At 33.4% G+C, this 24,467-nt stretch overlaps 4 protein-coding genes across 5 annotated transcripts; 3 read left to right on the top strand and 1 right to left on the bottom strand.

Moving 5' to 3' along the window:
- Positions 1-298: 298 nt before the first annotated feature.
- On the bottom strand, positions 299-6,192 carry LOC100775542 (zinc finger CCCH domain-containing protein 48). 2 transcript variants are annotated; one of them, XM_003548177.5, is made up of 9 exons: positions 5,381-6,192; positions 4,596-4,691; positions 3,599-3,688; positions 3,322-3,423; positions 2,517-2,663; positions 2,267-2,386; positions 2,114-2,173; positions 963-1,060; positions 299-721 (listed from the first exon to the last, which is right to left on the bottom strand). In XM_003548177.5, exons 1-9 carry the CDS (start codon positions 5,804-5,806, stop codon positions 577-579), a joined length of 1,284 nt encoding a protein of 427 aa, XP_003548225.1. In that variant the 5' UTR covers positions 5,807-6,192; the 3' UTR covers positions 299-576. The 2 variants fall into 2 exon arrangements, with proteins under 2 accessions (XP_003548225.1, XP_040866551.1); XM_041010617.1 differs by lacking the exons at positions 299-721; positions 963-1,060 and adding an exon at positions 1,942-2,043.
- Positions 6,193-9,578: 3,386 nt separating this feature from the next.
- LOC100776088 (calcium-dependent protein kinase 26) lies at positions 9,579-13,238 on the top strand. Its single transcript, XM_003548178.5, has 5 exons — positions 9,579-9,912; positions 10,355-11,275; positions 11,384-11,680; positions 12,110-12,517; positions 12,598-13,238. Exons 2-5 carry the CDS (start codon positions 10,690-10,692, stop codon positions 12,861-12,863), a joined length of 1,557 nt encoding a protein of 518 aa, XP_003548226.1. The 5' UTR covers positions 9,579-9,912; positions 10,355-10,689; the 3' UTR covers positions 12,864-13,238.
- Positions 13,239-21,241: 8,003 nt separating this feature from the next.
- On the top strand, positions 21,242-23,050 carry LOC100527109 (uncharacterized). Its single transcript, XM_003548179.5, has 2 exons — positions 21,242-21,883; positions 22,436-23,050. Exons 1-2 carry the CDS (start codon positions 21,428-21,430, stop codon positions 22,709-22,711), a joined length of 732 nt encoding a protein of 243 aa, XP_003548227.1. The 5' UTR covers positions 21,242-21,427; the 3' UTR covers positions 22,712-23,050.
- A 366-nt stretch (positions 23,051-23,416) lies between these two features.
- LOC106796487 (uncharacterized) lies at positions 23,417-24,128 on the top strand. Its single transcript, XM_014768792.1, has 2 exons — positions 23,417-23,568; positions 23,663-24,128. The coding sequence occupies exons 1-2, from the start codon at positions 23,417-23,419 to the stop codon at positions 24,126-24,128; spliced, it is 618 nt and encodes a 205-aa protein (XP_014624278.1).
- Positions 24,129-24,467: the final 339 nt, after the last annotated feature.

A 24,467-nucleotide genomic window follows, 5' to 3' on the forward strand; every position in this document is an offset into this window, starting at 1 on the left:
TTGTATTCATAATAGAGTTATCCATTTGTAAGTGTAGAGGTTCCAGCACCAAGGAGTTGTTGGAGTTATGACAAGTTATGTCGTATAGCTCTAGAAAGATAGCATGACATTAAAATGGACTTTCTAAGTTTTCGTATGTGCATTCAAAAGAAAACGAGTTAAATCATATTTATATTTCGTCAAGCTTATTATGATCACCAAGAAAAGAATACAACAGAGGAAAATGCAAGACCTCCCAGTTACTTGTAAATAACAAGTAACACATTTCTTTGGTGGTATATATACGCATTGGAGGGTGTTAAGTAATGCTAAACAATGTTGTGATTTCACAAAATGTTACATTAATAGGCACGCCTACTTGAGCACAGCTTTGTGCCAAGGATACTTCCACAGCTCAGATTCCCCTCTCTTTTTCTGCAAACTTAAATTACACACTCCCGTTACCTGTCTTTTTCTGCCTCTTCCCAATCCCAACCTCAGCCCGAATTCCCTTCTTGCAGCTAAAAAATTACAAAAAGGAAGACCAGAAAAAAAAACTAGTAAAACAATTAAATGGAACACATTGTAAGTGCCACTTTATTGGGTGGTAGTAGTTGCCTCCGCTATCCAATTCCACACTCTTACTTCACCAGTACCGTCACCAGTGAAGAATATGCCGTTAGGCCCTATCTGAATTGCTCGTACCTCTTTTTTTGTCAATATCTTGCCTCTCTCTGCAAATCTGAAGAAATGGGACAAACAATGAATAATGAGTTCCCTTCTATTAGGCATCGGGGATATAAAAAATAACGTCACAGTGAAAATATAGTAGTGGAGAAAATAGGAACTGATACACTATTTGGGTAAAATATGGGTTTTCCTTATACAGAAAAGTTATTACAATTTCTCTTCAAATGGTCAAAACTTGCTTTGTATTTTGTAGTGAATCAAATGAGAGCATGAATAGGAAGTCAACTACTTACGATGGCAGATCATAGAGGTGCACAGTATTATCATTGCAAGCGCACAGCAAAATGGGTTTGCCTTGTGAATCATGCATCCCACATAGGGTAAGTATACCCTGCACACCGATAACAACATCAGAAATTTTGTGAAAATCATCTCACACACTTAACAATTCCACAAAGCCAAATTTCATGTGCAAATAATTACTGTTTAGAATGAAGAATAGTTATATAAGAACTAAAAGATAATATCCCTTGAAAATGATAGTGCAGCAAATGAGTGCACTTAGAAATATAAAATGTGTAAATAGCTCATTGAAGTATAGGGGATAGCAGCAATTACAGATGCAGAGTGGAAAGCATGGGCCACGTCCCCACCCTCCTAGATGTTTCTAGTTACTATAAATAAAATATAGGCAAATATTGGACTTGCCCCCCTTTATTCATTTTGGTGACTTGGTCCCCTTTTTCTCATAAGTAATAGATTGGGTTAAAGGATTAGACATCGTGCTCCTTTTTACGAAACCCAGACTTTCCATTAACCCCACTTATCAGAAGTGTTCCAAGTAATAGGACACTTAATTCCAGCTGCATAGCTTCTTGAAGTTAGTGAAGTAGGAAATGTTGTCTGAGAAATTGAAGGAAAAAAAAAAACTTAAAAGTAATGGTAATTTCTTGTTCTCTCTCTACTTCAAATACAAATGAATCTCCAACTCCAAAACTTCTTTCCCTTTGGCTTATAACTCATTAATTCTGCCCTATACAAGGCTGCTTTAGTTGCTATATCCAGATTTGAGTCATTTTTTATTTTGTATCTGGTTCCTATGCCTCATTATTTGTGAGGATGGAAATATTTAGAATAGTATTATCACCAAGGAATGACTTTAAAAACTAAGCTACAACATCTATATGCCATTATGCCCCTTTCTGGTCAAGTACCTATCTGGTTGTATGCAATACTGAGCCAATTTCATCATCAGAAACTTGAGCACATTTCTTATATTTTCTAAAACCATTAATTCAAAAGAGTAGTAGCTGGAACATTGATAGCAGAGGTAAGAATTGATTCCACACAATTCTGAGAAAACATCATTTCAACCTGGACAAGCAATATCATATTAAAATAGAAACAACTATCCAGGGGAAAAAGTAATTAAATTAACAAATACATTTTCTTCGTTGTGAGTATATGTCACTTCCAAGTTTCCGCTTTCAGTAGCATACCATACCTGCATAAATCAAATAAAAGTTAAACAAATAATAATTCCAGAACTTGCATATAGTCAATACATATATAACCAGTAAATGGTGTGAAAACCAACCTTCACTGTTTTATCCAATGAACAAGATAAAAGGAATTGGTCCCAGCAGAGAACAGACATCACAACAGATGTGTGCTCTGTTAGTGTCTGTAAACACTGCAAGGTTTCAAGGTTCCATACCTAAAAGACATAAACCAGTTGGAAGAAATGTACCAAATTAACAAAATAAAACAAAACCTATTAATACATTACTTAGAGTCTAAAGGAAAATGAATCAGGCATTTATGGCAAAGAGCTTATGTAAACTTACTCTTATTGTATTGTCCATTGAACCAGAGTAAAGTCTATTGGCACCAACAACTAATGAAACAACACCCCGAGAATGACCTTTAAGTGATGCAGCCGGCTCAAAGCAGTTGGTAGCTACATTAAACTTCCATGCCAATATAGATCCGTCCTGCAGGAGAAGTATTTCATTTGAGATAAAAAAAAATGATATTACAAATATGTAGACAAGTGAGAACCTTTTCTTGTGTATTCTGTTTTCATTTTCAATAATAAAAAAAAAAAGGCTTTGAAACATGTTTGGTCCAGTTTAACAAAAATATTTCACAAGACATTATAAATTCATTTACTGTTTAGGAGTTAAAAGGCACCCAGCTGACTTAATAGTTAATAACTAAAGAGTTTAAACAGATCATCACAGTCTCCCCGAAACAAATCCCCAATAAGTCCTCCTTAGACACAATCAATGGCCTATAGACTAATCCAAGATATCCACCAGTAATCTGGAATATCCCACATATCCAGGTGATGACTGCTTCAATACCATTTTGTCACACCTAAAGCCCAACTAAGCATAAGACAAATCTTCTTGGCCAATCACATTGCCTAAAAGACTAATCTGAGTTGTTTTATTAGCTAGTAATCAGTGCTAGTCATTAGCTGATAATCAGTAAAGTCTAATCCATGTAAACACAGATGAAAATGCACTTTATCATCTCATCTAACAGGTCCTAAGCATAATCAACATTTAAATCAGGACTACTGCATCAAAAAATAAAGCATGACTCTAAATAAAACAAAACATTGTCAAAGGAAAAGAAAATATTTACCTGTGTACCAGCAAAGAGCATATCATTATTCACAACAAGTGCATATACTTGTCCAACAGGACCATTAAGACTTAGCTCTGATAAATTTTGTGTGTTCCAGGCCTGCAGCACCAATATCATTAACCAAAATAACATTAATTATGATGTTATAAGCAGTGGAAAGAGCATACCTTGGCAAAAACATGTCACTAAATTAGAGAGATATACTTTGTTTAAAAATTGACAGTACAAAATGAGAGAAAAACAAAAAGAGATCCCTATTTGTGTTCTTTCTTACCTTGACAAAATTGGGTATCCCAACAAAGACCCAAGGGCCTTCACTGATCATACAACCTACTTCACCACCAAGATTGATCACACCTACACACTGCAAAGGAGCATCGACAAACGAAATCAAGACAATCTCACCACTCCAATAAGCTCAAAAGAAAACTATAAAAGCTTAAAAGAAAAATACAATGTTCACTGCTGATTTTGAAGTCTGAAATCAAAATAGAGAGGAGAAAAATGAAGCCAATTGAAATAATTGAGAAAATAAAGAACACTACAATCCTGTGTTACACCAAAAATATCCCCGTTTCACATAAAAGTATCATAGAGAAAAGTGTCGGGCACTGATCATCAGGCATAAAATATGCATATGCCAAAAAAGTTTGTTATAACATAAACATGAGTATTGGAGTGTAAGCAGCAAAAATTGGAATGTAGAAGGGTTAAAGCAAAATTATGGTTGATCATCTAGAGCTTCCCTTTTGTCAAAGTAACTATTCTATTGGAGAGAATCACATACTTTGGCTTTCAATTTCAAAAAATGGAAAATGCAACCCAAATCCAAAAATAGTTCCCCGAGGAAATTTTCAAAGTTCAAAAGTGATCAAATACCTAAGAGAACTAATATATCTAGGAACCAATACAAACATAATAGTTTCATAAAAAAATGCAACCAAACAATTTGATGTAAAAGAAATAAACAAACTAATTGTGCTATTAAATGTATCAAGACCACAATAACAAAGCAGCAAATACAAGTTATACAACTATATGATTCGACCTAGCAGTCAAACATGCATCATGATGGAACAAGACATGCTTCACCTAGAATAAGCAAACAATTCAAATTGAAACTTAAAGTAATAAAAAAGATTCTCCTATTCCAAGGATACAAACAAAATCATGAAGCTTAACATTAGTGGAAAAAGAAAAGTTGTCTGTAACTTTAAAATTGAAACAAAAATTGCCCCTAGAAAAGAAAACACGAAACAAATAATAACCACCTTTCCAGATTGGCAGTCCCAAATCCTTGCAGTCTCATCAGTGCTTCCGGTATACAGCTTATCTGAACCAGAGGGAAAGGCAATTGCACTCACAGCCTGTTCATTCAACAAAACCACAATTCATCCCATCAACACCAATCACCAAACAGACACACAAACACACACTTACTTGTAAACAGGATATCAAATATCAAAATTTTCACAGAGTAACATTAACGCAAACCCAGTTCACACATCACACTTAGCCCTATATACCATTTAAAACACGATTAGAATTAAAAACACACATATACCATAAAATCCAATGATAAATAAGTTATCAAGCACGGGTTTGAAATGATTCAAGGAAACAGCCCACAACCGCAATTTTGATCACATCATCGAGGTTTTTGGAGACACCACCGCAACCACAATAATGGCCACATTTGTCCACAATTTCCCACAACATCAAGGATCACAACAAAACTGCAACCATAACCGTAATTTAAAACCTTTCACTATCAAGCAGAGTGTACACTATAGAATGCAGTTCCTCCAAAGTAGGCAAATCACTTTATTATAAAGTACAATCAACTGTCAATATCAGTAAAGTACCTAATTTCAGTCATTGATGAGCAAATCAACGGTCAACATCACACATACGTGCGTAACAAATCAATATCCATCATTGATTTTCTCATTTACAGTTGATTGAGATTAATTACTTTACCGTTACATTTAGTGGCTTCGAATCCTATACTATATACTAACATAATTATCCAATAAAAACCTTTTTTTTTGGTTACCTTCTGATGCCCTTCAAGCTGGGTCAGCAAAGAAAACCCATCCCCCACACTCCAAGTGTGAAGGAACTTGCACCTCTCTCCATAACTACAATTCCCCTGAATCCAATAATTACAGACTTTCTCCGCCTTCACCACCACCCCTCTACCGGCACCGGCACCGGCACCACCGCCACCACGGCTCCCGCCACGGCCCCACGTGTTGTTGAAACTGGGGCTGCGGCGCGGGCCCGAGAAGCCCGAATTGTCGTATGCCCGCTTCGAGGAGGCGCCATTGGCGTGGTGAGAATTCGCGGGCAATTCGCTGTGCAGGAAGGGGCACGGGTAGCGGTTGCACTTGCCCGCTTGCCAGTGGAAGCACACTTTCTGGTGCTTGGCGTCCCCACCGAGGCGGTTGTACACGCGCTTGTTGCCACCGTCCACGTCCATGATCGAAACAGAGAGTGTGTGATAAAGTGAATTGGGATTCAGGGATTTGGGGGTTTGAACGAGTATTTATTCTTTATCTTTAGGTGCGATTGGAAGAGGAATAAGGGATCGAGGGTTGCTATTGATTGGGGAATTGAGAAGGGGAGGAAGGGAAATGTAGAGTGCGATCATCAAGGAGTGAAGAATGAGATGAGAAACCTCAATAGATGATGAGATTAGGGATTAGGGTTCGTGAGGAAGAGAGTGATGAATTGAATCGAGCAACAGAGTTGGGGAACTACACGTAAGCCGCGACTGAGGTCTGTAGAAACCTGGTGGAATTACGGAACTGTCCTGACTTGAGCATGCCAGAACATGTTAAGAGAGCAAGTGTAAATGGATCCAAGTTAACAGATGAAAAAATAAATCCAATCAAATGAATTGGGTTAAAAAATAAATAAAACTCGATTTAATCCAAATCATTTGTATCCCTGGTCATTGTGTATCAAAGCATATGTATGACTTCTTCTTCTTCTTCTTTTATTTAAGAAAAGAAAAGGAATGTTATATTTTTTGTGAAAAAATATATATTCAATGGTATTCAAAGTATATATTGAATTTTTCTTCTGTATTTAATTTGAAGATTTCAAAATATTTTTTTTTGGAGTACACTAAATGCAGTCAAAATTTCTAAAATATATCATTAGTATTTTAATTTTATTAATTTAACACTAAACCTAAATCTTGGCACTTCCTTTCTTTATGATGGTTTTCTCTTTGTTTGTCTCTCTTTCTTCCTTGTGTTCTTGCTTCCACAATTGAAGATGGTGCATAAGTGTGTTTGTTTGCTTCTTACTTATTCTTCTTGTTCAATTTGGTAAATATACATATATATTTTATTTGCAAATGCTAATTGTTAGTTTTTATTAATAAAAAAAATCAAATTGATGACTTTATCTTCTTTTTTTTATCATCCAACCAATCTTATATTTTCATACAAATACATATACATGATACATACAAAAAAAAAAAATTGTTTTGTAGATTAAATGTATGTCATTATGCTCTCTTGCTTTCCAAGATTACTGGTCTGATTCAGGGATGGAACAAAAAGTCTTTATCTTATGCAGGTAAGTTAGAGTTGATCAGAGCGGTTATTCAAGGAATTGTGAATTTCTGGATGAGGATTTTTCCTTTGCCGCAATCTGTTATTGATCAGATCAACGCTTCGTGCCGTAATTTTTTGTGGGGCAAAGCGGATATTGGCAAAAACAAGCCCTTGGTTGCTTGGTCAGTAGTTTGTTCTCCGAAAAAAGAAGGGGGTTTAGGCCTTTTTAATCTCAAGGACTGAAACCTTGCGCTTCTTTCCCGTATCCTGTGGGACTTTCATTATAAGAAAGATTCTCTATGGGTTCGGTGGGTTCACCATTACTATTTCAGAGGGAGCGATGTGTGGAATTACAATACTTCTTCATCAGATTCAGTTTTGATAAAGAAAATCATTCAAATAAGGGACTTTATTATCTCTAAAGAGCTAAGTATAGAAGGAGTCAAAAAGAGGATTCAATCTTGGAGCACCAATGAACAATTGCTTGTTGGCAAAGTCTATGAATACATTAGAGGTGTCAAGCCTACTGTTAGTTGGTGTTCTGTTATATGGAACCCAACAATCCCCCCTAAGATGTCTTTCATTTTGTGGCTTGCTAAAAGGAATCGACTGCTTACTCTTGACAAAGTTGCTTTTTTGAACAAGGGTTCCCTCTGTCCTTTATGTTCAAATGAGCCTGAGTCAAATGCTCATTTGTTCTTTTCTTGCAGAAAATCTCTTCAAGTTTGGGCTCACATTCGTGATTTGGCTCCTTTCCGCAAGCGTTTCACTTCTTTACAAGGCATTACTGACTCTTTAGTTAGGGGTAGATCTACATAAGGTGTTCAAGGAAAATTACGTTGTCTGGCTATAACAATTACAGTCTACTGCATTTGGCTGTCTAGGAACAAGCTGATTTTTGAAGATTATCAATTTTCTGTAATAGAGGTTATTAGCAAGATTAAGTTTCTTATGTATATACAAGCGCACCTGTTGCATTTGTTTTAGCATCTTGATATAGGTCTTCTTGTATTAGGGAGACTTTTGATTTTCTTTAACTGCGGGGTATGCCCCGTTTATTATTGTATCATTTTGGGGGTTTAATATAATTTACATTTTTTTCCCAAAAAAAAAAAAAAATTTGTTTTGATATGAAAATACAAATTATTGACACCACTCAAAATGGCAAAGGTAATTATGGACATAAAAGGTTTTTTTTTTATTTTGAAATGTATTTTTCATATATTTAAAACAAATTAAAAATTAAGAAAGAAAAAAAAATATGATGGAAAATTATAATATTTCTAATACTAATCCACACACCTTTCTTAAGAATGTTGTGATGGACAGTTATTATGTAATTTCATCCTTTTGCTTATAAAAAGTAGCTAATTGTTGTAAATTAAAGTTAAACGCATCCTAAAAAGAAGTTAAACTAGCTATCACTCTTACCATGTACCTTAAGAATGTCATGACTAGCAATTATTATGTATTAATCCATAAAGGTTTAAGGTTTTGTTAAGAAGAAGGAGACAGTCAACTAAAACATTTTTAAAATTGATTTTTTTTTTACAAAACATTGTTTCATTACATCTTTTAAAGATATAAAATAAATAAAATCTAAAATATTTGCAAAGGCAATCATTTACTAATTAATATTTTCTGGAAACGGAAGAGAGCTTAAAAAATAAAATCAATAGCAAGACTCTAATTTTCTAGAATTCTAGAAACAATAGTTGGACTCAGTAACAGCAACAACGCAAACGTGTCGCTAGAGATGAAGCCACTACCACCAAAACATCAATTCCAAAAACACAAGCAATAGAGCAAGAATCTAATTTTCTGCACTCATAATAAGTTAAAATTATGAATTTTAAAACAATAGTTATAAAATTAACAAACTTACCGTATTTAATATTTTATAATGAAATAATAATAAAAATAATTTAAAATTTGAATTAAATTCATAATATAATATGTTTTTCTAATCATAAATGAGATTCTCACTCTTTTAATCTTTCATTTAGACATTTCCATGGTATTATAAATAATTGTTTCTATTTTTTATGGTATTATCATGATTTTTTTGGAGTAAATATTTTGTATTTATAGGGATCAAAGAAAATATTAGAGGAGGATTGATAACAATATATCCATCCTATTTAATTAATTAAGTTAGTTCCATGGTGAAGTAGAATTAATTCTATACATTATTATTCAAATACATTATTAGTATACTACCCTCTAAACACACAAGGGTACAAGGGTTCACTTCGTGGTTAAAGTTGGGATAGTTGCATAAGATTTTAGGTTAAAATCTTGTTGTTTTTATTATAAAAAACCAGTAGACTACCTGTACAATTTATTCATTTTCTTTTTCTCATATTATTATTATTATTATTATTATTTTAGTTATATAAGATTAATTCAGTGATATAAAATTTCACTGCATTTATATAAATAAAAATAATTGATAGTCATCCATTACCAACAAAATTAATTTCTGATGTAATACATAAAAAGACACTTGTGTACTCTAATTTAAGACCAAAAATGGTTATATAGTCACTATTGGTATAAAATGATTTTACATACTAATTAATCACAATTCACTTGATAAAACTCTTAAAATATTTATCTTAAAAAGTAAATAAATTTATCATAAGATAAATTATTATTAGATAACATAAAAAAAAAACACAGAATCTGGTGGTAACAATGAGTGTGAAGTGGGAGGGGATTTCATTAAACTAAATTAGAAGTCGGTGTTGGCGTCCGAGGAGCCTTCAATTTCAAAAAGTCTCAACCAAACAAAGCAGCAGCAACAAAACACAACAACAAAAGTTGGTGTTACTGTTTATTGTTGTTAGTGTTTGTGTTGAGTCTCTCAACTCTCATAAGAGGTCCCTCTTTGGAGTCCCATGGTTGCTCTCTCTTCCGCGGAGTTCAACCACTGCTCCAACGGCCTCTTTCTCTCTCTTCCCTTCCTCTCTCCTCAGACCCACCCTTTTCCACTTGTTAAGGTTTCTCTTTGCAGCAGGTGAGTTTTCTTCTTTGTGGTGGATCTGGCTGGGATGGTATGTTTTTTGGTGGACTTTGATGTGTTTGTGCTGTTTTCACTTGTTGTATTGTTTCTGTGCGGTTTTTCCTTCTGGGCTTGCGGTTTTGTCATTCTGGAGTTTATTGAGGATTGCTATGGAAGTGATTCGGGTTGGAATTTGCTGTTGGTGGCTTAAAAAATGTTTTTTTATTTGGTTTTTCAGTTGGGTGTGTGCTAGTTCTAGAAGAATCTGTCACTAGTTTTTTTTTTGTGTGAAATTTGAAGCTGGGGATGGTTGAATCTTCTAATTATTGTGACTTGTGATCTGGGTGTGTGATTGGGAGAGGGGGTTGTTAATGTTTGCTGTGAGCATGTTTAGTTTTTTATTTTCTTAGTATTGTGAAGGGTTTGATGTGAGTCTCATTGTTATTTTTTTCTGTAGATCAAGTGACTTGGGAGAAGGGAGAAAAGTGGTCCTGAGTTCTGACTGGTTCAGATTCATGGTATCGTGTGCCATATGGTGTGTGTTTTCTTTGTCAAATATAACGTCGTTAAGCTTGTTCAAAGATTTTGACTCTGAAATGGAAGGTTTTGTTGTGTAAGTGAGAAAAAACAAAGGTTGACCTTTGTTTTATTTTGGTGAAGAGGCTGGTTCTGTGTCTTGAACTGCAGGTTTAACAATTCAACAAGAGTATTCAACAAGAGTTTTGTTGAGGTAAGCAAATTGAGTAGTTACTTGTTATATTTCTTGGTTTGTTGAGGAGGGAGGGAATTGGTATGGCTGTTGCCAATAGCAACAGCAGCAATGAACCTTGTGCTTCATACAATTGTTACAAAGTAGCAGGCTTGACTGAGACCATATTGGACATAAGTCACATCTCTAATTTAAAGGATCGGTACATTCTCGGCGAGCAATTGGGTTGGGGACAGTTTGGTGTAATAAGGACATGTTCTGACAAGTTGACAGGAGAGGTTTTGGCCTGCAAATCAATTGCTAAAGATAGGTTGGTTACTTCGGATGATTTGAAGAGTGTCAAACTTGAGATAGAGATAATGGCTAGGCTATCCGGGCACCCCAATGTTGTGGATCTCAAGGCGGTTTATGAAGAGGAAGGTTTTGTTCACCTGGTGATGGAGCTTTGTGCTGGAGGGGAGCTGTTTCACAGATTAGAGAAGCATGGATGGTTTTCGGAATCTGATGCTAGGGTTCTCTTTAGGCACCTTATGCAGGTGGTTTTGTATTGTCATGAAAACGGGGTTGTTCACAGAGATTTGAAGCCTGAGAACATTCTCTTGGCAACAAGATCTTCCTCATCTCCTATTAAATTGGCAGATTTTGGGCTTGCAACCTACATCAAGCCTGGTACTTACTTTCTCTTCAATTTGCGTTTTATAATCTTTTTTTCAATTTTGGTTGCTCCTATGAATATGTGTGATGTTCATCTTCAAGTATTGGGATTTGTTTAAGCAGGTCAGAGTTTGCATGGGTTAGTTGGGAGTCCATTCTACATAGCTCCAGAGGTACTAGCTGGTGCATATAACCAGGCTGCTGATGTGTGGAGTGCTGGTGTTATTCTTTACATTCTGTTGAGTGGGATGCCTCCATTTTGGGGAAAGACTAAATCGCGAATTTTTGAAGCCGTTAAAGCTGCCTCCCTGAAGTTTCCATCGGAACCTTGGGATCGCATTTCTGAATCGGCTAAGGATTTGATCAGGGGAATGCTCTCCACAGACCCATCTCGAAGGCTCACTGCCCGAGAGGTTTTAGGTAAGCTTACTTCTTTTCTTCCCCTTGCTAATGCCTATCTGCCAAAGTTGTTTTATTTAGATTTCACATTGGAGTTAAGATAGCATTTTTGCCAAACAGGATAATAATGACCAATCGTTCAACTGATATATATATATATAGAGAGAGTATCATAAAATTGAACATAAAAAGATCATTAGGAATATGCTAATTATGCTTATTGAACCAATAATCTGAAAGTTCTGAACATTTAGATTATGACAAAGGGCTCAGCAATAAAGTTATGCCATAACACCAAAGAGAAATGCTGGCACCACACTCTCTAACTCCAAAAGCTATTAAAACTAATAGGTTTTATTTACTGTATGAAATCCATCATATTATGTCATTTATGGTGTGTGTTCAAATGAATATGTTTCTCTATTTTTTTTCTGAACTTTCCCCTTCTAGATCATTACTGGATGGAATGCAACCAAACAAATCCTGAACAGCTAAGTGAATGTAAAATCCGAAATTGTGAAGAATGGAATGCTGGTGGCAGCTCATTCTCTGCCTCTTTAATGTCCAGGAGTCAGGACATCAGTTTTGGTGCCAGCTCACCTACTTGTGACGCTCAATCACCTACATTCACTTGCAGATCATCATTTTCCTCTTTTTTGGTGGAACCAGTCACTCCATGTCTAGTTTCTGGTGGGTTTTCATTCAAGAGTGCAGGCGATTCCCCTGATTTGGAATTTTGTTCTCCCGTTCCCTCAATGCTTAGCTTTTCATTCCTCAGCCCCAGTTCTGTTGTTGAGCAAAAGAGTTGTAAATTAGAGTGCTCAGCTAACATGGCAGATGTAAATGCAATTGCTGGAGGTATGCTTAAAGCCTTTTATTTTCATCGTCTTTACTATTTCTTAGCTTCCTGGTCTGATCTTGTTTGCAATTTTATGCAGAAACAAACTTGGGAAAATTGCTTATGCTACAAGATTCTCCTCTTTGCGTTGGACGTGAGGTTAAAGAAACGGATCGCAAGCCTGTAGAGGCCAAAAGGGCAAGCGGAATGAATGGACATAAGGTATTGGGAATCCACAGCAAGAGAAACAGGACAATTGGACTAGGTGAGTGTGAGCAACTTGACCTTATGGTGACTGAATCAGTCATTCGTTGGTCATCATGCACTCAACTACCTACATCTTTGAGATCATCTCTTGTCTGCTAAGCGGATAGAAGACTTGACTTGTTAATCGGATTGCTTCATGCCGTGCCTAAATTGCAGCATACTTGACGCAAATTTTGCTCAGCTAACGCATTGTATATGTTTTCCTTATTTGCGTTGTTGTTAATGTTAACTGTCTTCTGGCTGGTGCAAAGTTTTGTTTAGTTTTGGTAGTGGCTTAATGGTGTGTCTGATTGAGAAGTGGTACTATCTAATTTCTCACTTTCTTGTTTTTCACTTTTTCTCCTCCTTTTTTCCGTCTCATGTTATTTGCCTTGAGTGTGAGTAAAAGCCTGACGGCATTCATTCAGCCTGGATTGTAAATGAAGTTGATCTTGATGTATGCTCCAGTTGTCTTAATCTGATGTATTCCAGTCATCTTGATGTATCAGTATCACTATCACTATTAGTGTGTGTTTGGTTTAGTATAACTGATATTTTTTATACTTTTATTTGTTAATTTTTTAGACAATTTTGTGTGGTTCAAAATGATCTAGCTTTTGTGCTTGTCTCCTTTCTGCATCAAAAGAAACTCTAACTAATACTAATCTTCTTGTTTAGTTTAATTTTGGATTTCAAAATGAAGTTACCTAGAATGCTTATAAGTCTTGTAAATTGTTATTTAATTATAAACCGGTAAGATTATTAATTTTGTAATATTTATTTTAAAAGTCGTATTTATATATTACGGTACAATTTATGATTTTTTTTATATATAAATAGTACTAGTAGTTTACTTATGAACTAAGCTGTACTTAGTAAATGCTGATATTTTTCGTGACAATTAATGAACTTAGGTTCTATCATTTCATTCATTTGTTGCTGTCCACATATTAACAAGTGTTGGGTTGCACCTGGCCCTTACATTTTGGTACAGTTTGTTTTTCGTCTTATTTTTCCTTTTTGTTGAAATCTGCGTTATGTCTAAATTTTATGGACAAGAAGAAGGATTCCCCTAGTAGTAGAATTAAATGTGTTGAGCCACTAAGCCAGCTGGTGATGGTTGTAATCAATTGTCCGTGACATCTCAACTCAACAATGATTAATCGTTGTAACCTGTACATAGCCACATGTGGGAGGGAAGAGGAGGGTGGGTAGGTTTGTCATCATTTGTTAGGCCAAAAGTCAATGCCACCTTTTGTAGTATATTATATTATAAATGGCATGTATTAAGGTCTCGATGGAAATGATTTTGATTTATGGCAACCATGACGACTTCGTGATTCCAACATCTTTTTCTTAATGTTATTTTCGTAGTCACGTTTTCATCTGTACGGGTATTTTTAGTATTTTATCGAACTTGATTTGTCTTTGTAATCTATCGTAGGCTTCTACATAAATAATTCATATGGGTTAGTGTTGCGAAAACGGTAGTAGTAAAATGGAGTTGAGGTGTTAGTTAGTGTTACTCTATAAGGCAGCTTGATTACTTTATTAACGACAAAATCTTCTTGGTGTATTGTAAGATATTTGAAATCCAAGATATAAATTCATTTATGAGTATGAATTAGAGATCATAGTTAGACTAAATTTTTTAATGAATATTTATAAATTTATTAGAAATGAGTAAAGCATTTTATCCATTAAATGAGTTTAAATTTGGACTCAAGTAATGATCTGTAAGAAATTGATGGTACTAGTATGAATTGCCACAGGTCTATTATAGAAGATTTTGTCATTGTTTTAGCGTGGTTTTCCTTCATGTATTGGAGAGTGGGAATGGACCTATAGAGACTACTCAAGTCAAAATTCAATTAAAATAATGTTATTAATGTATGAATAATGCATGTACGGTTGAGGTTGTCATAGGGTTTTTATAGAGAATGCTGATGGTGTATTCAGTGGTTCTTCATCTATAGTTTATTACTTCTCATCCAAAAAATTCGTTGAAGAAATTACAATGATAGTCTTTCATATGTAGGGCTTATGTTTGTAGAGGTTGCATATGATTCACAGCATTGGTTGTGTGATTTCAAAGATTGATAGTCATGCGACAACCACATTTAATTTATCCTTGAAGATTGTCATGTATAAAGGTAAGTCGAGTGGCTGGTGAGGGTACAGGAGCTAGTAATATGCCTAGTAGAGTTGTTTAGCCTTATTACACTTCAAGAACAATTATCATCCTTTAGAATTCCAAACATTAAAATTTATACTTGCTAACTTATCATTAACTTAATCAACAATTGTGGATATAAGCATTTAAATAATACATATATATGTTAATTTTATACTTGCTAAACTTATTGTTATCTACACATTTTTCCATATTTCATATTTCAACCACTATTAATACTGATAGTTCTTTTTTCTTTTTTTCTTCTTCTTTTTCTATCTTTCTATCACATATATAACCTATAAAATTTATACATTTTTTTCTTTCTTTCTAGTGTTAAGTGGTATTCCCTTTCCAGTTATATATAAATAAAAAAGCGATCTTATATACATGATTTAAGTAATTTTATCTTATTTAATATTATCATTTCTAAAATATTTTTTATTTAATTTTAATTCTATTTTCAATGACTCTTTTTTATTCATGATATCTAATTTCAGATATTTTAGAAATAATTTTATGTTTCATTTGAAATTAATAAAATTAAATGATGTTAATTAATTTTTTTAATCAGTATAAAATTAATTATTTTTGCCTATATATAAATTCAATGGAAGTATAAGAGTGCCTCACATCATTTTCTTTCAACTACTTTTAACTAAACCTTTGAGAAACTATAATTTTAATATATATAAATTAAAAAAAGAAAGAAAAAGAAAATTAGATTTCTAAAATGGGCACATTTACTTTGCATCAAATCATATGACTTGCAAAATTCTACAAATTATGAAAGAGAAAAAAGAAAAATGAAAGAACAAATTAAAGGTCTTGCACCACGAGTGTAAAGTACAAGACCAACTGTTTTGATAGTGAGGGCCTATTCAATATGGTGATGTGAAAGATGCTACTCCTCTAGCTAATAACACGACACAGCCATTAATAATGTTACATATGATACCGTCGTTTCTAGCCAGACAGGGAAACACCTCAAAGTTAATGTCTCCTTTGTCAAAAACTTCACACATGATTCTGTCCCTGGACCTCTTCTACCACATCTTTTGGGGACGACACGTAAATGAAATTGGGATATCCCTTAGTTTCTAATGCAACTTTTTATTTATTTATTTTAGGTATAATTTGATGCAAGTACCTCAAATATACAACTATTGTCCAATTCTTTTGGTGACATCCTATAGCATGAACAATAAGTTAGGCATTGGCCCCAGCTTCCCACTTTGCCCAATGATGTGACTTTTTTTTTATTATTTCAAAGAAAACTTTGATACATTATGAATACATGCTATGCTATAATTGCTTCTCAATATTCTCTTAACACAATGATGAATTTAATGCCAAGACTTTGGAGCAGACGTGTGGATGGCATAACAACATTTGCTTTTCAAAAGGTACTTTTAGGATGTGGGTATAACCGTAGTGGCAACTCTTTGTATATGTATTAACACAAAGATATATAGTTACATAATTATTGGATTTTATAATTTATACTTAAAATAATATCCGTGTTTGGGCTTTCAAAGATCCTCTAAGTCCAATATTGTAAAGATTGCTCATGGTAGATTACTAGATTATGAAGATGGCATATTAATCTGAGTTTATTTGCATGTGATAATCAGAGAATCTCATTACAATAGTTAATAAATATCAAATTTCCGAGTTTAATAGCATTTTCGACTTTAATGTTGATGCTCAATTACCCAATTGGTCAGTGAAACCACAGAAGAATATCCGAGCAATAATGCACTAGTACTAAAAAATAAGAGCTTTTGGCATATCATACACATGTCTAGGCTTCTTGGAGTAAATTATCATAATGCTACGGCTATATATATATATGTATACACACATTAGACAATTAAACAAGAGCCTGTAAAAAATTCATATCACCAAAAAGTTTATTCCTGCAATTAGCAGTACGTGTGTGATACTATAAAACGTTCATGAGGTAATAAAGAAGAAGAGATCTCATTTGTTTGCAGCTTAATTAGTTGCATAGAGAATATTCTCACCAATCTCATTCTCTGTTAGAACTTAAATAGAAGAAGAAAGTTCAACCCAAAAGACTAATCCATTAGGTGGGCCACAACACTTAAAATATTAGTTTATTTTATTGAATGTGAGACTTTTAATATTTTTATTCTCTTTAAGGACCAATATCTAAGATGATTTTCATTTTATTGACATTGATCCATGATAGTCGTCCTTTTATCTTTTACTGGTTTATTATTATTCGATTTGCAACTTAATTCAATCTATAGGTAACCTTTTTTGTGATTTAACTTTTAACCAAAACACCAATTGTTAGGATCTAAACACAAGAAAAAAATTTAACCCAAAAGGTTAGTCCATTAGATGGAAGAGTCTCAAGGCTTAAGTATCACATTAAGTAATTTATTCTACTTAATATGAGACTCCTACGTTGTTTCCACTCTCACCTTACATTACATGCTTTCTTGCATTATGGTTGGTGTTTAGGCTTAATTTACAGTATTGTGCTTGATGGAATGTGAAGTGCTGCAAAATCAATGATGCATGAGAACTCTTTTTGGTTTGTATGCTAGCTAAAAATGTTTATATATACTTTATATTTATATCATGCTTGGTCCATGTAAAGGACTACAGGATCATGCTGAAGGAAGGGTTACTAATGATTTATGAGCGTGGAAGAGAACGAGTGCCTGCTGACAAAATGTACTTATATACCATGTCTTTCTCCAAGTTGCAAATTTATAATATGTCAAAGTTAACAAAACTCCTTCATTTTTAATTTCATTTTTGTGTGTAATGACTACAGCCTACACGCACTAAAGTTAGAATTTAGAATTTGCTTATCCTATACATTATCAAGTTATGCACATTTTTTTAATCAAACCTATTTAATAGATTTGATGTGAGTTCCCATTTGATGCTTTACAAGTGGTGTCCCGACGTTGATGATGCAAAAATTGATAACATATTACATAGAGATTGGTCAGAACTTAATGGGTATCTAAAAAAAATACTACTGCCATAGGGAAAACAGTAATTATTTATCAAATGGGTTTGAGATATGAGAAGGGATATGTGTATTTATAGGCAAAATTTTGTGAGGATATATAGATGTCGCTATGAGTAACTTACTAACTAACCATATCCCATACAGCATGTTATTTATTATATTAAATTTAACAAAATTAAATAATAATATTACACAAATTACCATATATAACTAATTATGCTATTTTAAATAATATTACATAAATCGTTATATATATCAATTATGACTCGAACGCTATATAATAACGTATTTTTTTCACCAAATCTCATTCAATATCCATGCCTACAATTCTGTTGACCTACAGTATCTATATTATTACTGTTATTATATAATAAATTTCATCTTGAACTAATATTGACCGTTGATCAAAGCTTGAATTTGTCAATAACCGTTGATAGTTTTTTTATAATATCTATATTAATGAAGAATCAAATTACCCACATTAATACTATTTAATAATCAATTTTGATAATTAAAAATTAATATTGATTTTTTATATTAATTAATAACATGTTATTTATTATATAATTCTAATAATTAAATGTTAATTTTCTATAATTTTGTTATTAAGCAGTAACATTAAATTTTGGCTTATAAAAAAGGTAATAACACAAAATATTGTATTACTACTCATGAATTTTTATAAAAAAAATAGTTACATTAAAATATATTTCACGAAAAATAATAATTTAAAATGAATAGTCAAATTTAAATTTACTATTTTATTTTCAAATTTATATATTTCATATGGATATTACATTATTATTATTTGGAAAAATAATAAATCATGACAAATGTCAATAGATTTAGTATTTTTTAAAATAATACTTGCTCAAATCAAAATATAGTCTTTTTCTTCCATTTTAACGAATTCGCTGTATCCATTTCCCTTTTTTTTAAGTACACTTCCCTTATTAGTATAAATCCTCACTATACTCAAAATACCCCTATATCATCATTCAGGAAAGTAATTCCAAAATTGATATTTAATTTTTGTATTTTGAAAAGTATTTTCTGAAATATAAAAATTTTCAAAATGTACTTTCTGGAACACATAATTATAGTTTATGGAAAATATTTTATGGAATATAATTTTAATTTTGTATTTCGAAAACTACTTTTATAAGTAATTTATTTTAAAAGTACTTTCCTGAATTTAACGAAAAAACATGTTACATTTATTCCAAAATCCAAAAAAATGATAATTTCAATAAAGTGACAAACAAAAAAAAAATCATTCTAATGTGTCTATACTATACCATTTGAACCTCTAACCCAATTACACAACATGTGCAAATCATATCTTTGTAAGTATTTTTCCTAGTTTGTATCAAGATAATAAAGCTATTAGATATGTAAAACCAAGAAAATGAGGAAGAAATGAATGTTTTGTTGCCATGAAAGAAAATTGGAGTGAAAGAAAGGCAAGATTCTAATAAAAAGAGATGGGGAATGTTTTGTTGTCCTGGAAGGAGGACATGGTTAGGGGAAGGGGGAGTGTGCAATCGTGTGAAGGGAATAAGAAAGTTTGAGGTAAGACCCCCTTTTGTTTCTAATGACTTGTGGAATGATGACAATGAGTAGAATCTTATAATATTTGTCATCATACCTATGTTTTAAGAAAAAACACTCGTACCTGGTCCATACCTGCACAACAACAACTCTAATCCTCATTCTTGTACCTACTGAATACCTATATACCCATATGCGCAACCCCCTCAAATCTTCTTCTTTCTCTCACACGATCACACCACCCTCCCCCCACCAAACAATGCACTTCTTCTGGGACAACAAAACATTCCCCCTCTCTTTCATTAGAATCATTCCTTTGTTTCACTCCATTTTTTACTTCCATGGCAACAAAATATTCCTTCCTACCTCATATTTTTGGTTTAGTTATATAATAGATTTATCATCTTGCTACAAACTAAAAAAGTGCTTACAAGCTTTGAATCTTCATACATGGTTTGTATATGTTGTGTAAATTGGTTAGAGGTTTAAGTGATGGAGTATAGACACATTAAAATGCTTTATTTGCTTGTCATTTTTTTGAAATGATAATCCGTTTGGATTTTGGAACAAATGTAATATGTTTTTTTTTTCATAAATTCCAAAAAGTAATTTCCAGATTTTTTTGACTTCTAGAAACTACTTTCCAAACTACAAAATTAAAATTGTATTATGGAAAAGTATTTTCTATAACCTATAATTATGTGTTTAAGTACATTCCGAAATTATGTTTAAATTTTTGTATTTCAAAAAGTAATTTTGAAAATACAAAAAATTAAACATTAATTTTGAAATATACTTTCCTGAATAATGATATAAGGGTATTTTTGGTATAGTGAGTATTTATATAGTAAGGGGTGTGTACTTAGGGAAAATGGTGGTAGATATTGCAAGTGCCTTTTAACATAATTTAATTTTGGGCTCAATTTCTTTATTCAAAAAGACCATGTTTGGTAAAAAATAAATAAAAGAGGAGTATGGTCCAAACCAATTTTGAACATGAGCCTAAAATAGAGAACCCAAAAGCCGGGGTTCAAACTGCGGAGACAATTAATAGCAGTTTTTTTTTTGTATTTATACTTTTTACTTATAGATATTAGTCTAAAGATTATAATCGAATAGGGTTTAAAAAGTGTTTCATTTATAAAATGTTGCTGTATTTGTAGTTTTTACTTATTTAAGATATTAGTCTCATGATTATAATCGAAACGAGGAAAAAAGTTATGATGGTTGACATCTGCTTAAATGGATAATATTATAAATTAAATAAAACAATATTTAAATCATAACTTTATTAAAGTCAAAGGATTTACGCAGTTGTGTAAGATCTTGCATTTACATAAGTAGATATAATCTATTTAGCGAGATATTTATGATCTCTAATTTTTTTAAAAATCATAATTTTATTAGTAATTAAACTCAATATAATAAGAAATCATAAGGGAAAAAGAAAAAAAAAAATATCTCACTCCAATATAAAACTCACATGCCTTAATTTTGAAGTATCCAATTCGGGATACGGTAACAGACTAGGCTCTTAAAATAATAGAGACATTTATTGAGTTTTTAAATGAATTGAACTAATTAATATAGTAATAAATACAGAAATCTAAATGAATTAATTAGAAAAAAATAGTAGTAATTCAATTTGCCATAAAAGTTCTTTTCAATTTTGAAAAACAAAGAAGTCCAATGGACGATTTTGTTTGTTTTCTCTGCCTAATCCCATTAAAACTGCCAAGTGTTGATTGGCTATTGTACAAAGTCCAAACCTCATGAAAAGATAAGATTCATAGCCACAAACCAAACCAGCCTCATATTCTTGATTCTTTAGGTGGCTTCAGAGAGTGAGCTTATGGTTTTGGTAAATTCCATTTTGTTCATCAAGATACATTTCTAGAGTTCAACCTCTATTATCATTCAGCAAGCAAATCACACACACTATAGATGAGTTGCAAAATAAACTCCTTAAGCTCACCAATTCCATGCAAATTTTACACCAACAAACCAAAGCTTAGAAGAACAAACACCATCTTATTTTCCTTTCCCTCAAGTGAAAAACAGCAAAAAACCATTTCCACCAGCACAAGTGAAACCCCAACAACTGAGGCTTACACTGTTAGCTTCAAGACAGAAAAGGGTTGCAAGCTTGGCATTTCAAGGTATCCTGACTTTGAATATGATGCAGAAGGGGGAATGGGAACTGGAGTTGGTGCAAAGGTCACAGAGAATAATAATCCAGCCAACAATGACCTTCCTGTTTCATTTGATCTTGAAACTTTGTATATTCCACCACTAACAAGTTCTACCACCAAGTTTCTTGGTTTTCCATTGCCACCATTTTTGAAGATTGATATAGTTCCAGAGGCATTCCATGGAAGCATTAACCAAGAATCTGGCAAGGTAAAACATATAAGTTCTGGAGATTATGTTTCAACTTGAAAGGATTGTGCATCATGTGTACAACTACTAATTAGTGAGCCTGATAATATAATACCTTGGTAGCTTTTGTTTCAGCTTTTCTTCTGAGAAGTTAAGCCGAATGGAATTTTAGAAAAACTCTTAAAAAAAGTAACTTATTTTTAAGAATTTTAATTAGAAAGCATTGATAGTGTAAAGATTTTTATCATGTTACCCAATCATAAATTTCATGTATGAGTATGATAAAGTTGTTGATTTTTGTAATAATTACATTAAAAGTCATTTAATCTGTTGCCACTGTAAATAAAATTACACTTATAGTTCATAAAAATTAAACTCTATTTTTAATGAACAAAAGCACTCGAAATAGCTAGAGTTACTAAAAAAGCTAATTAGAGAAGCTTCTATTTTTAGTGAGAAGAAAAGTTGGGTCAAACATGGCCTTATTTTAACTTGTCATTAGGTGTCTCTCTAATTAGTTTAGTTCCATAACTACTCAATTGATAGTATGGTTGCCTTGGTTTTTTTAACCAGGTTGATCTTGAGTTCAAGGCCAAGTTCTTGTTTTCTGCCGGTAGTCTCTATAAGGCTCCCCCATTGATGGTGAAGACAGTGTTGACATCTGAAGAAACAAAGGGCACAATGAGGAGTGGAAGAGGCAAGAGATTGGATAAAGAGGGGAAGTGCAGACTGGTTGGTGTGGCAACAATTGACCCTATTGATGATTTCTTTATGAATTCCTTCCTTGGTCTCCCAACTGAGTGCCTTGCTGAGTTAAAGGCTGTAATCTCCATTTCTTCCTCATCTTAAGATCTCATAAAAAGATTTGGACATTTGTTGAAGCCTATTTATAGTCATTATACCCGAGTTGGAAAATCAATGTGAAATAGTACGAGATGATGCATTGTAGAGACTAGAGAGCAGTCTTAAAATTGGACTAGTTTACCCAATTCAGCCTTGTGGCCTGATAGCCATGTACACCACTTAGGTAAAGCAATTATAATGTACACTAAAAGTCTAAAAAGAACAATGAAGTACAGTACAGTAGCATTAGCATCCTTCAACTTTTGTTATCTCAGTGTGTTTATAACTATTTTTTCAAGGACTGATTCCGTGTATAAAGTTGAGATACTGAAAGATTGTCACACACATATATGAATGTTAAGAAAAATCCATACACTAATTGCTCCTGGAATGTTTGAGTTTAACCTCTATCATGTATTTGATGGTCTCTGCAAGGGAGAATAGCATAGGTTTGGGAGCTTGTTGACAAGATGCATGATAAAGGTCAATCTGCCAATGTAATCACCTACAATTCATTAATCAATGCATTATGCAAAAATCTTCATCTAGACCAAGCAATTTCATTATTCAAGAAAATGAAAGAGCATGGAATTCAGATAGATGTACCCTCATACACAATACTTATTGATGGACTATGCAAGGGTGGAAGACTTAGGAATGCACAAGAGATCTTTCAGCATCTTTTGATTAAAGGGATCATCTGAATATACAATGGGTTTTGTAAAGCGGGCTTGTTTGATGAAGCATTGGCCCTGCTGTCAAAAATGGAAGACAATGGTTGCATCTGAATATACAATTATTTGTGCTCTATTTGATAAAGATGAGAATGATAAGGCGGAGAAAATGATTGCTAGAGGCTTACTGTAGGAGTAAAACCAGTTGATATTCTTTTCAATTAATAAATAATTAGTTCATTCATAACAATTAGTCAACTGTTCATTTTAATGATTTATGTAGACTTTCCAAACCTACTCTCATTTGCTTGTATATACAAACATCTAAACACATTTATGATACTGACTTTGCTGGACCCTTTAAGCCATGGGAAGGCATTCGAAAGCAGTGGCTTAACTATGTAGAGACTGCCACGCATTCTCTTGAACACCCAAAACAAACTCTGGAGATCATGATCAAGTGGCAGCCACCTTCTCAAGGGTGGTTTAGCATAAACACTGATGACAAAGTCCAGGGTCAGGATGGTATAGTAGGCTGTGGAGGATTAATCAGAGACGCCAATGGACATGTTTGCGGCTTTGCAAAAACAAATAAGCTTGTGCTTGATCTTCATTGCGGAGCTTATGAAGGTCTTTGTATGGCACAAAATAGAGGCCTTACAGCCGTGGGACTCAAAATGGATGCCCAAACAGTGAGTCAGAGCTTGGAAAGAACACAGGAAGGATGTTCCTCTAGACGAGTTGTGTAGATGCAGTAGCCAATCATGCATTTATCGAGAAGACATTCAGTGTGTAGATGCAGTAGCCAATCAGTGTCCAAGCCTGATAGCACCAGCAGCAGAAGGAGCAAGGAAGACATCTCACGTAAAGCTGCATGCATGGCCCTTAGTCAAATGCGCAAGAGGTTGCCTCGAATCAAGGCATTTCATTTTCTTCCTCTCGCTCATAACAAAGCCTTAAACAGATTGTTGCAGACAGATTGGCAAGTTAGAATAAAGAACATTTATCGAGAAGAAGACAATCAGTGTGTAGATGCAGTATCCAATCATGCATATTTTATGGTATAAGGGTTCTTGATATTTGATCAA

This window comes from Glycine max, chromosome 16 (genome assembly GCF_000004515.6).
Source record: "Glycine max cultivar Williams 82 chromosome 16, Glycine_max_v4.0, whole genome shotgun sequence".
NCBI classification, from domain to species: Eukaryota; Viridiplantae; Streptophyta; class Magnoliopsida; order Fabales; family Fabaceae; genus Glycine; species Glycine max.